Source organism: Embiotoca jacksoni, unplaced genomic scaffold (assembly GCF_022577435.1).
Source record: "Embiotoca jacksoni isolate LCO1_2020_lvr unplaced genomic scaffold, fEmbJac1.0.p SCAF_12, whole genome shotgun sequence".
NCBI lineage: Eukaryota > Metazoa > Chordata > Actinopteri > Embiotocidae > Embiotoca > Embiotoca jacksoni.
In genome coordinates, this window is record NW_027185252.1 from 17,459,086 (window position 1) to 17,473,639 (window position 14,554).

Genomic DNA, 14,554 nt, shown 5'->3' on the forward strand with positions numbered 1-14,554 from the left:
TCGTCAACCTCAGGCACCGGGTGAGATTGATGGCTTCAGCCTTGCAGGGGGCTCCGCACGTGTCAGCTGTGGTGGTTTGAAAAGGACACTTGGGTGGTCAGAATTTAACCAATAGGGGTAAACTTACCTAATTAGAAATGAATGATGGTCTAGCAAGCACCTGTTTCAGTGGCATAGGCTAATTGTTCCCTTGCACCAGTGAGTTGTGAAGGCCATCTGGACTTTAGTGGGAGGAAAGGACAGTGCAGAGTGAGCTGAATTATTGATGATGCTGCTTCTTTGAAAACGTTGGGTCTAAGAGGACCATGTGTTATTAACAAGCCTGGTTTTCATACCCATGCTAGTATTAATCCAACAATATTTATATCACACTTTTGTGTCTAGGTGGTTTATTTATTTATTTGATTTACCTTGATTGATTGTCCAGATGTCACCTCTATCTAACGCAAAGTTTGTTGAAATATTTTTAGCTTGCACACATAACATTCATCTTGGTCATGGTGTCAATCTCTTATAATCAAACAGCAACATCATCATCTTCTTTTTTTTTCGAGGCCTGCTATTTAGTAGTGGCTTAAACAATCACACAAATATTAGAATGCACCTCAGTGAACCTCGTACTAAAGACTGATTGTGTTTTAGCGTGAGCATTTTAAGGATACAACACCTATAAACACCTGCTCGTGAAAACGTTCACGGTGCAGTTGTTGTAATTGTGCAGTTGTATTGTAACTTGACTTCAAACAACCAGCTGCTGTGACAACGCTACATTTCTAGTCAGCTCCAGGAAGGATTTCAGATGGGTACAATATCTGTGTCATCAATCTTTAAATCTACACTGTTCACTTCTGTGTGCACTTTGCATTTCCTCATTTGCATGGCAGTTGCTCTGACCTTGTACTCATGCAAATGTTTTTTCATCATTTCATGTGTATGTCGCAGTGTGTGTCTACAAATGGTCCTATTGTTCACACTAACAATATTCATTTAATATAAAACAGCATTGTTCAACTCGCAAATTAAAAAAAGATCACAGAGCCTTCAGTGTTAGTATTGTTCATCTGTATGGTGATTCAGCATACCAAAATGTAATGGTTTATGTTAACTTGTCATATTGCAAACTCTGCAGGTTTGCCCAGTTCTTCCTGTGCCCGTTGTTTGATGAGAGCTGTAAGGACCGCGAGGTGAATGCTGTGGACTCTGAGCATGAGAAGAACCTGATGAATGATGCCTGGAGGCTGTTTCAGTTGGAGAAGGCGACTGGCAACTCAAACCACCCCTTCAGTAAATTTGGAACAGGTAGAAACCCACACGAGTTCTCGCCAGACCGCACTTAAGACACTATATCATCATATTATTCTGTCTCGATTGTTGTGGTAGGTCGTCGTGTCTGTCATATGAGCGTGTCTGTCTCTACACATGGAGACGCGGAGTGAATACGACCGGAGAGCAATATGTGTTTAAGCACCATCAGACAGTACTTAAGTATTTCTAGTTTTCTCCCAACTATAGGACAGAGATAATGTGATTTAGAGTTTGGATTCCCAGATCAGAGTAACATGGAGTTGGAGCAGCTCTAAACTCAAAATATCCACCTGATGGCAGTCTTGAATTGTATAATCTGTGTTCCAGTTAAGAATAGAAGAGGATCAGACAGGCCTGAGAGCCATGCACTCATAGCAGACCAACATAATCTTCTCCAGCCTGTTGTTTGTGTCTCTGTCTCAAAAAACCTCAACCACTAGACTTGCCTTAGAGGTGCCAGATGTAGAAATATAATTCACTCGCAGACGGCAGGGAAGCAGCTTATTTATGTGCTTAACATGTTATTTTCACTTGGACTCTGAATAGTTAAAGCAGTTTTTAAGAAGATCATGCTGATGTATGCGGTGATCATTATCTGTCCTTTCTCTGTCATGCACAGCCAACTGATCTGTCAATACACTGCTCATATTTCTCTATTTATTCAAACTTTGTTGATAACTGCAGTTGGACATGAAGATGAACCTAAAGGATGTTTTAGTTTTTATAGGCTGGCAAAGATTGAGTGTGACAGTTGTGGATTTTTTTTTTTTTTTTAACATGACTTCATATGTCCATTGGCCCGATTACTTTTTGTTATAGGTAACAAATTGACACTTGAGACCAGACCGTCTAGAGATGGGATCGACATCCGCCAGGAGCTCCTAAAATTTCACTCGACATACTACTCCTCCAACCTTATGGGATTCTGTGTGTTAGGACGAGGTAAGACTTCTGCTGTGTTCCAAATGGCCTACTTACATACTAACACTCAGCATTTTGAGTGCATAAGTGTGCTCACACTTACAAATATGTAAACATGCAGTGCACTACAAGCACCCAGATGATGGGCTCGGAACGGTCCAAAAATTGCTTGTGAAGTGCTCGACACTTTCCACACTCGACCGCCACCGTTGTGGCTACTCAGCAGAAAAGGACGGATCACCAACACTGTACGAAAGTGTTTATTTTTCACTAAGTACCACCATACTGCTGTTGGGTAAAAGACATCAGTATGTTTATTGTGTGCGTTAAACAGAGGGCACGGAAAAAAAGTACAGCATTTGAAATATAATCTATTGTTTATGTAACGTTTGAAAGTTGCAACACTGCTTTTGTACTGTCTGTACAAAGAGAGGAACAAACATTGCAAGTCATGGATGACTTAGGTGTTGCATGTTCTGCTTGCAAATTATTATGCAGTAGTACAACATATCATTTTCAAATCAGTTGTGATAATGTGCTTTTGTCTCATGACTGAAACTAAATGACATCATCAAGCCTCCACCTCATGCCAGCTGTAGCATTTCATAAAGCTTAGTTCTTATACAGTGTTCGCTGCAATGTTTGTCTTCTGTTTAGCTTTGCTGAACATGGAGGTGGTGATATGGTGACTGGCTGCTGGCCTTTCAACATGGTGTGTGTAATTGTGAGGAAAACTGAAAACCTCATTTCCTTTGTGGTAAAAGCAGTCTTGTGTTTTACAAGTTCCTCAAACTAAAGGTGATATTCTAGAGTCGAAAATAAAAGCTAAATGCTAACAGGACTTCGAGCATGTTGAAACGATGATGGACACAATGTGTACATTTACTATGATCATTGGCTCCAGGTGATTCTCAGTTACTGAAAGTCTAGTGAGGTTTCTTGTATATTTTGTTGTGAGTGTCCTGACAACTGTTTAAAATGCTCAACATATTTGCATGTTTCAGACGAGGCCATTGAAAGTTACATACTATAGGTTAACTGGGTCTGGATTTATTTATTTTCTCAACCATATATATTCTCCTGTTTCACCCACAGAGTCACTAGAAGAGTTGACGTCCATGGTGGTTAAGCTGTTTGGAGAAGTGGAAAACAAGAGCGTGCCTATCCCAGAATTCCCTGAGCACCCCTTCCAGGCAGAACACCTCAAAGTGAGCCGCTAACTTCTCTCATCACGTTACACTCTTCACACTTTAACGCAGGAGTATATCCAGCATTTCTTTTCTGTTTTCACCCATTACATCATGGTAACTGGCTGTTTTTCTACATTTTTACTGCCTATGGAAGACATTTCATCACTCATTTGAATAGTAAATAATGTGTTTTTTGTTCTTTGTGTTCCATTACAGCAATTCTACAAAGTGGTTCCTATCAAAGACATTAGGAACCTTTACGTGACTTTCCCCATCCCAGACCTCCAGAAGTACTACAAATCTAACCCAGGCCATTATCTGGGACATCTGATTGGTCACGAAGGACCTGGAAGTTTGTTATCGGAGCTGAAATCTAAAGGTACGAGGACACAGAGTTGACGACAAAAATGGTTGAATACATTTTAGAGAGTTTAGAGGTTAAGATTGAAAATGCTGCAGACATAAACGGAAGGTCTTATCAGCTATGATTAACACTGTTTTTTTAATGCGTTTTTTTGTTTTATTATAATAATCTAATCATAACCATATATAGCAACAAAACAAGAATTCAGTTTTCTGCGCTTTAAAATCAAATGACAACAGATCGAGCTGTTACCCACGAGCGCGGCACTTTTCTATTTTACTGAATAGCTTAGAAGGGAATAATTTTCAGTAATCAAAGTTATTAAGAGTTCAAATTATTAAGAGTTAAAAATTTTCCATCACCAAATGAAATTTATACTCCTCAATAAATGAAAATTATGATAATTGTTTTTCAGGCTGGGTGAACACGCTTGTTGGAGGGCAGAAAGAAGGAGCCAGAGGATTCATGTTCTTTATCATCAATGTGGATTTGACTGAAGAGGGCCTCTGTAAGTACTGCATCTTACTCCACTGTCGGTGTGCTGCAGTTGCTTCATCACTGGTGTGTTTTGCACGTGATTGTGTTTATTCCTAGGAGTGATCAGATTTATATGTGTGGGTAAAAGAAATGTAAATCTCCTTACCGCGGCGTGCTCTCCGTGTCGCTGCAGTGCACGTGGAGGACATCATCTTCCACATGTTCCAGTACATCCAGAAGCTGCGTACTGAGGGCCCTCAGGAGTGGGTGTTCGATGAGTGCAAGGTAATTTATGTCATCTATTCAGTGGCACGATTTCTGAGGAACGGAACAAACATGATCCACTTCTGGTTAGTGGAGAAACTAATAAAGCAGCAGATACATTGACAACAGAGACTGATGGATTCAAACCTGACAACCGTTTCCTCCATCTCTTAATATCATTTAAAAAGACTAATATCAAAATAATGGCAATATTCTGACACGTTGACCAAATTAACTTAAAAACAGTTTGGATACAAAAGGAAGTTGCAATTGCATTTTCTTGAAATGAATGAGAAAATATTTTTTAGTATTTTGTCATATCGTGTTATCTTAGAAATAAACAGAAATGCCCTAAAACGCTGTGCTGTTATTTTCGGGTCATATCACCCACCTATACTGTACGTTTATTGTTTAAGTCATCTTCCCAAAGAGATGATAATAACAGCAGCACTCCTTTTTTAGATGCGTCTCTAAACTTCAACTGTTTGCATCAGTTTTACGTGTTTCCAGGCTTCAGCGTGTTACATCCTCCACCTCTTTCTTTTTTTTCGCCTCTCTGCAGGATTTAAACAAAGTGGCCTTCAGGTTCAAGGACAAGGAGCGACCCCGGGGCTACACCTCCAAAGTGGCAGGTTTACTACACGTAGGTCCCCTCTCCATCTGCAAAGGTTGTTTCCAGGGAGACTCGGTGCAGCTCATTGCGTCTGTACCTGCTGTCGTCACCGGGCTGCCGGCTGCTGCTGTTGACTCTGTTATGTGAGACGGGAGATTTTGCAGAGGCACAGCCAGAATGAGGCTACCTTTTATATTTAACTGTGGCAGCAGGTAGAGTTAAGTACCTGATGGTTACTGCTGCTCTAATTACAGGAATTTTGTTACACCAGATTTGGCAGTGCAAATATTTTTCTCACCATTATAACAAGGCACAGGAAGTGCTTACATTACACCCATGCTGCCAGGTAGAATACGGTCACCTTGAGCATAGAAAGCATTTTGTCTAATCTTCATACACTCACCGGTTTGCTTCATGTAATTAGAAATTTGATATCTGGACACCAAAAAGATTTTAGATTTAACAGCACATATGTTTCATCCTCTTTAGTAGCACTTTAAGACTTACAATAATTTGGCTTTTTAAAAAAGAAATTAATTGAATTTTATGTGTTTTCCATGAATGTTTTCCAGTTAATTCCCCCCCAACCTGAAGCAGGAAAATGCTAACAACTTCCTGCCCTTTGTGTTGCAGTACTACCCTCTAGAAGAAGTTCTAGCAGCAGAGTACCTTTTGGAGGACTTCAGGCCAGATCTGATCGAGATGGTGCTGGATAAGCTGAGACCAGAACACGTCAGGTCGGTATGATTAAAAACCAGGCTCTGGTCATGTGCAGAAAACCTTAGGCTCTCTTTGTTTATTCCTTTAACAGGAAATAAACACCACCCAAGTAAAAGTGGCTTGAGACAGTAACTGAACTGTTCAGTAAAGAATATTATTGAATATTATTAGGTTATTTTCTGTACATGATGTGCAAATCTCCTCACTGATAGAATTTTTTTTACTGATAATTAGATGCATTGCAAGCCTTTTATACATTACATTATGTTTCATTGTACCATTATAACTGGTGTCTGTGCTGATGGATACAAAATAGAAAGTGGGGTTGGTTTGTTTGGATGAAACGGCTTTTCAATTTTCTCCCCTGAAAAGAAATGCCAGACAGCTTTACAGATGTGATTATCTCTGCAGCTCAGAAAAGGTTTAGTTTCTTATATCAGGAGACAGACGGGAGTGCTCAGGAATACATTATCAAGTTTTGCTTTCTTCGTTGGGAATACTTGCATCTTCATAGGATTTTACATAAGCAGTTTGTCGAGGATGAAAGATTTGTAATAGACGGGTTGTCCATGTCCTGTGTTGTTTAAAGATGGAGCCATGTCAGATTGTAATTGAGCTCCACAAAGCTGTGGGTTTTACACATGGACCCGATAGTTGTCTAACATGATGGACTACAGCTGAAACAATTGACAGAAGAACAATCACCAACAACTTGATAATTGATAATTTAAGCAAAAGTGATCTGATTCCAGTTTCTTAGATGTAAGTATTAGTTCGTTTCCTTTTCTACGATTTTAATTCTATCAGCATTTTTCCATATTTTCCGATGGAATACTTACATTAATTTAAGTAGTTGGTTGTTGTTTTTTTACCCGTAACCACACTTTTGGATCCAGATTTTGTCCTTTATGGAGACGCTGAATAGGTTTGGGTATTTGAGGGTGTGACACTGAGAGAAATTTCTGTTTACCTGTTGACTTTATTTTTAATTCACAACCTTTTATGAGGCGAGATGTCTGTGAATGAAAGAAAAAAAGGTGGGCACACTTTTTTTTTTTTTTTTTTTAAAAAAGCTTAATCTTTACATTTACAGTCTGACAAATCTTACCTTGTGTGGCTTTAACACTAACTCATTTTCTTGGATGCTGCTGTTGCGTCAAGCAAAGTGCAGACTTGTGTCTAGTCCATTGCTTAATGAGGAGGAGATGGTGTGCACTCATTGGCTGACCCTGACAGTTTGGCTGCCAGTCTCTTCCTTTACTGAAGTGGCTGTTTAACTTTGGGGTTCTGCCAGCACTGTTTTAAATTCATGACCGAGGGCTTCTTGATGTATCACTCTCATTCCAGCAGCTGTAAGTGAAGCATGTCAGTTTGAATCTGCTATACATTACACACTTGTTAATTATGAGCACTATTTCCCAGTACCTTGTTGTTTAACAAACGACAGCTAGTGAAACACAGACTCTAAATGCGCTCAGAGCTCCAGCTCTGTGCTCTGAATGCTGGATCAGACTTGTCCCCTCGACCTCATACATGATCCATAGGTTTCTCTAAACAAAAGTGACCTGATTTGCTTTTTTTTTTCTCTCTCTCTCTCTCTTTCTCCAGAGTTGCAGTGGTGTCAAAGTCATTTGAAGGGCAAACAGACAAGACAGAAGAGTGGTATGGCACGCAGTACAAACAAGAGGCCATCTCCGAGGAGACCATCAAGGTGAGTGACTGCGGTCGCAGCGCTCTAATCCGATCACACACCGTCCTGCGTGTTTAGTTTTTCTGCTGTGTGATGAGTGTATGATAGCTGACTTCGTTTTATAAAAGACTGCTCACTGATCGTACACTTGTGTTTCAGAAATGGGAAAATGCAGACTTCAACGGCAAGTTCAAATTACCGATGAAAAACGAGTTCATCCCCATGAACTTCGAGATCTACCCTCTTGAGAAAGACTCTCCTTCAGTACCGACTTTAATCAAGGCAAGTGTTTTTTGCTGCACAGCTGTGTCATCAAAGTGTTGCCTCACTGCACCGGATGCTCCCCGCTCAGCTGCATACTGTTAGAAATCTCTATCATGCTTTCATATTGAAATATGGTATTGTGATTGAGACATTAAGCCATGATGTCCAGATCAGAGGAACTAAGCTATGAACAACAGCGAACAGCTGAATCAAATGTTGTCTTTTTTTTTGCTAAAAGACCTATCAAAGTAACTCTGTTGGATTCACGTGATGAGATTTACACTATCTGCTGGTGTGCAGCTGAAATTTGCCTCTGCAGGCATTTCTATGGTTATGTTTGCACAGCCTGGACTTTGAAAATGAGAATTGCCTGTTTGGTGTTTATTTCTTCCAGGACACTGCAATGAGCAAGGTGTGGTTCAAGCAGGATGACAAGTTCTTCTTGCCCAAGGCATGCCTGAACTTTGAGTTCTTCAGGTGAGCAATTATGAAGATTTGTACTTCAGCTGGAATGTAAGCACAACGTCTCACCCAGTAAAACAACGTTACTTCTTTGTAATTCTTAAACAGCTTCTAGATGTGGGGATTCATGAGTGACAAGCAGTAACTAAACGTCCAGGTTTTTTTAGGGTGCCATGGAAACGGTACTTCAAATTATTCAACCAACAAAGTGCAGAAAAGAAATGTGAAAAAACACGTGTTTATCAGGAGTTTGATCAAGTCAACGACTGCTGTAACTGCTACATAATAACAACGAGTTTTAAAAAGGAGCTGAAAGTCGTATTAATTTTGCATTAAGTTGTTCCACTTCACAACTTCAGAAGTAAGTAAAACACGTCAGTTTTACTGGAACTACAAATCTACTGCAACCTGAACGACTGCCACAGTTTGACCATGGATGGTCTCAGCATGTTAACAGCAACGGAAGTACAAATAACTGTGGAAACACCACATAAACCTGAAATTCTTTTAACCAGGTTAGCTCACTCCTTAATTAAGGTAGGTCGCTGCTTCCTGGCTCAGTGTTGATATAATTTAGTTGCAGGATTTAATGATTCCAGACATGCAATCAAACTGGGAAGGTGTTTGCGTAGGCCGCGCACAGAAAATACTTCTATATGAAGTAGGATTTGATGGATTAGCTTGTAGCCAATAGTCAACACTGGAAACACTGCCCAGCCCTTCTGGGTGGGACTGTAATTAGACGGTATTGTCTTGGCGAATACATGTAACATTACAAATAGCACGCTAAAGTGTAGAAACAGGTACTGTACATGTTTCAGATCTCAGTGGGAGAAAATGTAAAGACCAATACCTCTACATGTTGTGTCTCTATGCTTTGTGTGACCACTGACGTTTTCTCTGCAGCCCGTTTGCATACGTGGACCCATTGCATTGTAACATGGCGTATTTATACCTGGAGCTCCTCAAGGACTCCCTCAACGAGTATGCATATGCAGCCGAGCTAGCTGGCTTGAACTATGACCTCCAAAATACCGTCTATGGGATGTATGTAAGTATTGACAATCCCTCCCCATCGCCCTCACGCCGCTTCCCAGACCTCACATCTCCTCCCCCTTTATCATCCTCAGACTGAGACTGTGGCTCAGCCAGGCCTCGGTTGACAGGTAATATTAAGGCCTGTCTGTGGGCCAAGTGGAAGGTTTTATCACGCAGAATGATAAAGAAATGAAAGAAGTTTAGACATTTACAAAGTCATGTCGTTAAAAAAACCAATGTATTTTCAAAAACCCTTCCAACCCAGGCCAGGCTGCACCAGCCTCTGTTCTATCTGCATCTTCCTCCTCATTCTTCATCAATCCTTTCTCTCTGCCATCCACCTCCTGCTAGACGTTCATGACTACGTAAGAGAGGCTTTATTTGCTCGTATCAAATCATCAGTTTTCTCTTTTTAGACATACGAGGGTTAAGTGCACACCTGTAATGACATCATCGGGTGAAGCGGTGTTCAATCAACAAAATTAAATTCATTATTTAAAAGTTGATTTGAAACTAGTGCAAGTCCTCCAGAGAACAGTTTTTGCCAGTTGTTGCGGGACAGAAAGCCAGTCATGTGGCTGCATATGCATACTCTTCTTATCATTCTTCTCATACCGCCTTTCCTTTTCTTTTTTTTTTGACAACCCTTCATGCCCAGCCAACATGTTTTTGTTTATTTTTGTTTCTTTCTTCCTTCCATTAGTCGCTACCTTTACGCAGATCCCCTGCACTGCAACATGACCTACTTGTTACTCAGGTTACTGAAGGATGATTTAAAAGAGTATACATATGCAGCCAGCCTGGCCGGGCTGGTGTATGGCGTAGCCTCAGGGATGAATGCCATCCTCGTAAGTACAGCCGTTTGAAGTCTGGAGGGGAGTGGGGGCGTCAGCAGAGGGTCCACTCTCAGGCTGTGAAAATGGCTTGGTTTTCTACGCTGTGTTTGATGGTGTGAAGTGCTGCCCTGGATTTATAGGACTCTCTGTTTGTTACTGCATTCCCTGCAAACACCAACTTAATCTCACTTCTACAAAATTCTCTGGAAAGACAATTAACGACTGCGTTGGCATTTTTATTTCCACTTAAGTCAAGGAACTATGTTGGAGAGAATCTCCTCATTATATTTCATGAGAGGAGAGCACAAATTTCCACACCACGTTTTTAACACGCCAACATTTTCATTTGTAAGATTAGTGTTGAAATGTATTTATTCATTCACAGTTTCGTTTTAGGCCCCCGTGGCAGTAAAACCGACAAATTTAAAACTTTGTGCGGACTTTCAGGAGAAACTCTGGCCGGTTCAGTCGAGGATGCATGAGCGACTGATCTCACAGATTCACTTCCAAACGTCACACAGGGTGATAAATTCAGACGGCGAATGTTCAGCAGAAGGGAAAAAAAAAAAAAAAGGAGGAATACCGGAAGGCACGATTTTACCCACTCTGACTGTGTAATGCTGTTTTTTTGGTCTTTTGGCTGCTGTTCTCCTGCATCTATTGTTCAGGTCATAGAGACAGTAAATGAAAAAGCATCTCAGTCTGAAGGAATACAATCAATCAATGCAGATTTGCTGACATATTTATAGTCCTATTTCTGCTGATGCAAGTGCACAAAGGATGTTGGGAGTGGATCTGTATCCAGGAAGTGTGACATCATTTGGAGGGACTTGCTCAATCAGGCAGCTCTTTGTTTTCCCTCCTTATGAATACAGCTTGTGTGTGTGTGGGGGGGGGGGGGGGGGGGGGGCACTGAAAACCTCCCACCCTACGAATGAAAACTGGTTTCCAGGGTTGGTGCTTCTGTCTTCTTTCAAGCTTTCTAACTTCCTCACTAACACTCTGCACCCTTTGTCATGACCTAGTAACCTGCATTCATTAGCTACCTCTCTCAAAAGTGAGTTCCTGACAGCGGTGTGTGTCCTTAGAGATGAACATTCAACACAGTCTGTGGACCTGTGGTGGGATGCAGGTAATTGATTTGAGTCAGCAGTATCGGTGCGGCTGGCTGGCCGTTTGTGAAGGTTAATGATGTTAGGAGAGATTACTTTTAACAGGTGTCACCGCAGGGACTCGGTGACAGCGAGAGGCCGGGAATGGGATGAGTCTGAAAGTGTAGACATGTAGTCGGAGGTTTTGCTGAATCATGGAGGCCCATAAGGTGTGCATGACATTGCAAAATGGAGGCTTGGAATAACCTTGACTTTTCTTTTTCTATTTTTTACTACTTTGCATAGAAAAACCTCATCATCAGCCACTTAGGTCTGTGCTCATCTCTTTTATGCTCAAGCACATTATCTAACAGATGGGTATAAAGAATTTTTATGATATTTACTAGAGCAATGAAGAGGAATAATTTTTATAACATAACATTTTTAAGCCTCAAGCGGCAGCCTCAGAAGTTGTTAGATTAAACCAAAGTCGGAGAAGCAAAAGCTGCAGTTCCTCAAATGAAATGGCCACTTGAGGTTGCCTCCAAAGGCTCGTCAATCCCCATAGACCACCATGTTAAAATGCCAGACTTTACTGCAGGAATAAACATGTTTACAGCCTCCTACAAAAAACACTTCTGGACTCTACATATCATGTTTCTCTTCATGACAACTGTATGAGGGATGAAATTTTATAGAATTCATCCATTTTATTGTATTAAGGCATAAAGTCGTGCCTAATAAAGGGCGAGGCTTCTTTAAGTTACATGTGGGTGTGGTGACAGTTGGCTAGCTGAATGCAGGTTGTGGCAACCAGGCTCCATTCAGCCCACTTCAACACCATCCATGCTTCACCTCTTCGCCCATATTTCGATTAGCCGAGAGTGAAGCAGAATCAGGCGCCGAGTTTAGTCAGAGTTTATTGTTTATTGGAACATTTTAGGGACCTGGTGTAATAATTATTGTGATTTATATGTTGTTGTGGTGATGACTCATCTTAATCTGCATAGTGATATTTTCATGACAATTATCTTGACCAGCCAGTAATTGCCTTACCACACACTATATTAAACGGACACACCGCAATCATGAATTCCCTGGTGATGAATGGTAGCTAATGAATGCAAAAACCTTCAAATCAAACTCCTGAACGAAGATGATGTTTCATGCTCCCAGGCTTTCCCGTCCCTCTGTTTGCTGATAATGTTCCACCTGTGCTCTGTCACTGCTCGCTGCAGCTGTCTGTTAAAGGTTACAGTGACAAACAGCACATCCTGCTGAAGAAGATTATCGAGAAGATGGCCACCTTTGAGATCGATGAGAAGCGCTTTGACATCATCAAGGAAGCGGTACGTTCTGACTGTGACTCCATCATCGCTACAAAGTTATGATGCGTCATCAAACAAATGACTCCGCAATGTGTTGAAACATCCATAAATCCTGACGACCTGTTTTATTCTGCCGTGTGACACAGAACAGTAGCGTAACTGCAGTAATAGCAGACGTGATACTCTGCTCTGGTTTTACTTGACTCCTCCACTCCTCCAAGTGCTGAAGTGGAACTCACTCTGCCTTCTCCATCTCCCTACAGTACATGAGGTCTTTGAATAACTTCAGAGCCGAGCAGCCTCACCAGCACGCCATGTACTACCTCCGCCTTCTAATGACGGAGGTTGCTTGGACCAAAGATGAGCTCAGAGAGGCTCTGGATGGTGAGACGCTGCTCTTTCTCTTTCTCTTTCTCTTTACTTCTGTCTCTGAGCGCCTGCACTTGTGCTTATTGGTGCCTTTTCTGCTGCGGACCAAACAGACTTCACTGAAATACAGAATAAAACACATAGTCAAGCCCTTCTTCAGGCTCGAGCTGAACAAGTGAAGTGTGCGCTAGTTGGATGAGATTAAATAACATGGTAGCTCTCAGTCTGTAGGCTGGTGTTTCCAGGTGTTTGGCTTCGAGTCGATAGAGCAGTGCTCCTTCTCTCCTCTCACCTGAGGTCGACTCTTCTCCTCCGTCTCCCTCCTTACATCCTCATTTGAATGCCGAGGCTGCTCTCCAGCAGATGCCTCCCTCGCTGCAGTCGCTTCCCTCTCCGCGGCGCCAGTCTGGAGCCTGAAGGGCAGATTGTTATATTTTTTTTACCACGGAGCTTTACACAGAGAATCCTCAGATTCACATGAGACCCAATTAACCTGCAGGGTCGAAGCCTGTAGCGCCGTCACCTGGGCCTCCAATTACCACGACTTGTTCCCCTCCTTACCCTGTCCTCCTCTGTCGGGGGTCTATGAGACACTGGTCAGTCTCCTGGTGCTGAGTGTATCGCTGTTGCCATGGACAAACAAAGCGCACGAGCGTGTGTGTGTGTGTGCGTGTAGCATTTCATCCTTGAATCTGGGTCAGACGTTGCTTGAATTCAGATTGGACAGCCCCCATTGAGACGGACTTGATTTTTGTGCATGTGTCATTGAATGTTTAATTGTGATTATTTCCATCCTGTGTGACCGTCCGTCATGAGGCTGCTGCTGTTCGATGAAATCACCACACACTCGGCAGATATTCTCTTCTTCTTTTTTTTTGTCACTGTTGATAACAGCTTGGGAAAATTGCTCTTTGATTGATTGCTGTTGTCTGTGATTTGTTTTCCAGATGTAACTCTCCCACGCCTCAAGGCCTTCATACCTCAGCTATTGTCACGGTTACATATTGAAACCCTTCTCCATGGCAACATCACCAAGGAGGTTTGTTCAGTCACTGTGTTTTTACTGCCAGCTTAGAGGATTTTAAATTTGTTACCTCTTTGCCGTGAACATGTGTGTGCGCTTTTCTCCATGAATATAAATCGCACCTTTCTATTCTTGGAGCCACATTTCAGTCACATGTCATTCTGTCCTCCGATGGTATCGCAGGGTATTACTGCAGAAAATCTCTTATAAGATGGAATCACACTTTTGTATGAGGTCCCAGCAGTCGCATCAGCTGCCTTAGTGATGACGGCGTCACAGCCTGGTGGACGGAGAATTAGACCCATCAGTGGGAGCAATGATCCATTTTGTTATCACGGAGCTACAGTACCGACCTGCTTCTGTAGCACCAGAACAAATCTGACCAAGTAGTTAGGCAGAGAAGTCTTGAGGCTGTATGATGCATGAGGAATCAGATGGTAATGTTTTCATTCGAAATATTTGATTATTAATTACAGCAAAACAGGCCAATTTGAATAATGGGAAAATATATTTAAAAAAACAGAATTTACAAATGACTTTCTTGTTTGATGGCAAGAGCAACTACACCAGTTAGCATATGCAATGTGAACTGAGCCTC

General features: G+C 41.7%; 1 protein-coding gene and 1 long non-coding RNA gene across 5 annotated transcripts in view; one reads left to right on the forward strand and one right to left on the reverse strand.

Annotated features, from left to right (window-relative positions):
- Nucleotides 1–14,554, forward strand: part of ide (insulin-degrading enzyme) — a 29,073-nt gene that overhangs the window by 2,781 nt on the left and 11,738 nt on the right. For 3 of the 4 annotated variants that reach the window (XM_069145220.1, XM_069145222.1, XM_069145223.1), the window contains exons 4-18: nt 1,130–1,299; nt 2,125–2,247; nt 3,322–3,434; nt 3,633–3,795; nt 4,196–4,288; nt 4,451–4,542; nt 5,084–5,164; nt 5,768–5,871; nt 7,463–7,565; nt 7,704–7,826; nt 8,203–8,285; nt 9,177–9,321; nt 12,474–12,584; nt 12,827–12,947; nt 13,880–13,971. In XM_069145220.1, coding sequence (XP_069001321.1) covers nt 1,130–1,299; nt 2,125–2,247; nt 3,322–3,434; nt 3,633–3,795; nt 4,196–4,288; nt 4,451–4,542; nt 5,084–5,164; nt 5,768–5,871; nt 7,463–7,565; nt 7,704–7,826; nt 8,203–8,285; nt 9,177–9,321; nt 12,474–12,584; nt 12,827–12,947; nt 13,880–13,971 — 1,717 coding nt within the window. Of the gene's footprint in view, nt 1–1,129; nt 1,300–2,124; nt 2,248–3,321; nt 3,435–3,632; nt 3,796–4,195; nt 4,289–4,450; nt 4,543–5,083; nt 5,165–5,767; nt 5,872–7,462; nt 7,566–7,703; nt 7,827–8,202; nt 8,286–9,176; nt 9,322–10,011; nt 10,157–12,473; nt 12,585–12,826; nt 12,948–13,879; nt 13,972–14,554 lie in introns of all 4 variants that reach the window. The other variant, XM_069145221.1, reaches the window with a different exon arrangement.
- LOC138195625 (uncharacterized) lies at nt 2–13,505 on the reverse strand. The gene is made up of 4 exons (XR_011178023.1): nt 13,426–13,505; nt 13,225–13,345; nt 4,424–4,575; nt 2–66 (listed from the first exon to the last, which is right to left on the reverse strand). It is a non-coding gene; the product is annotated as an uncharacterized lncRNA (long non-coding RNA).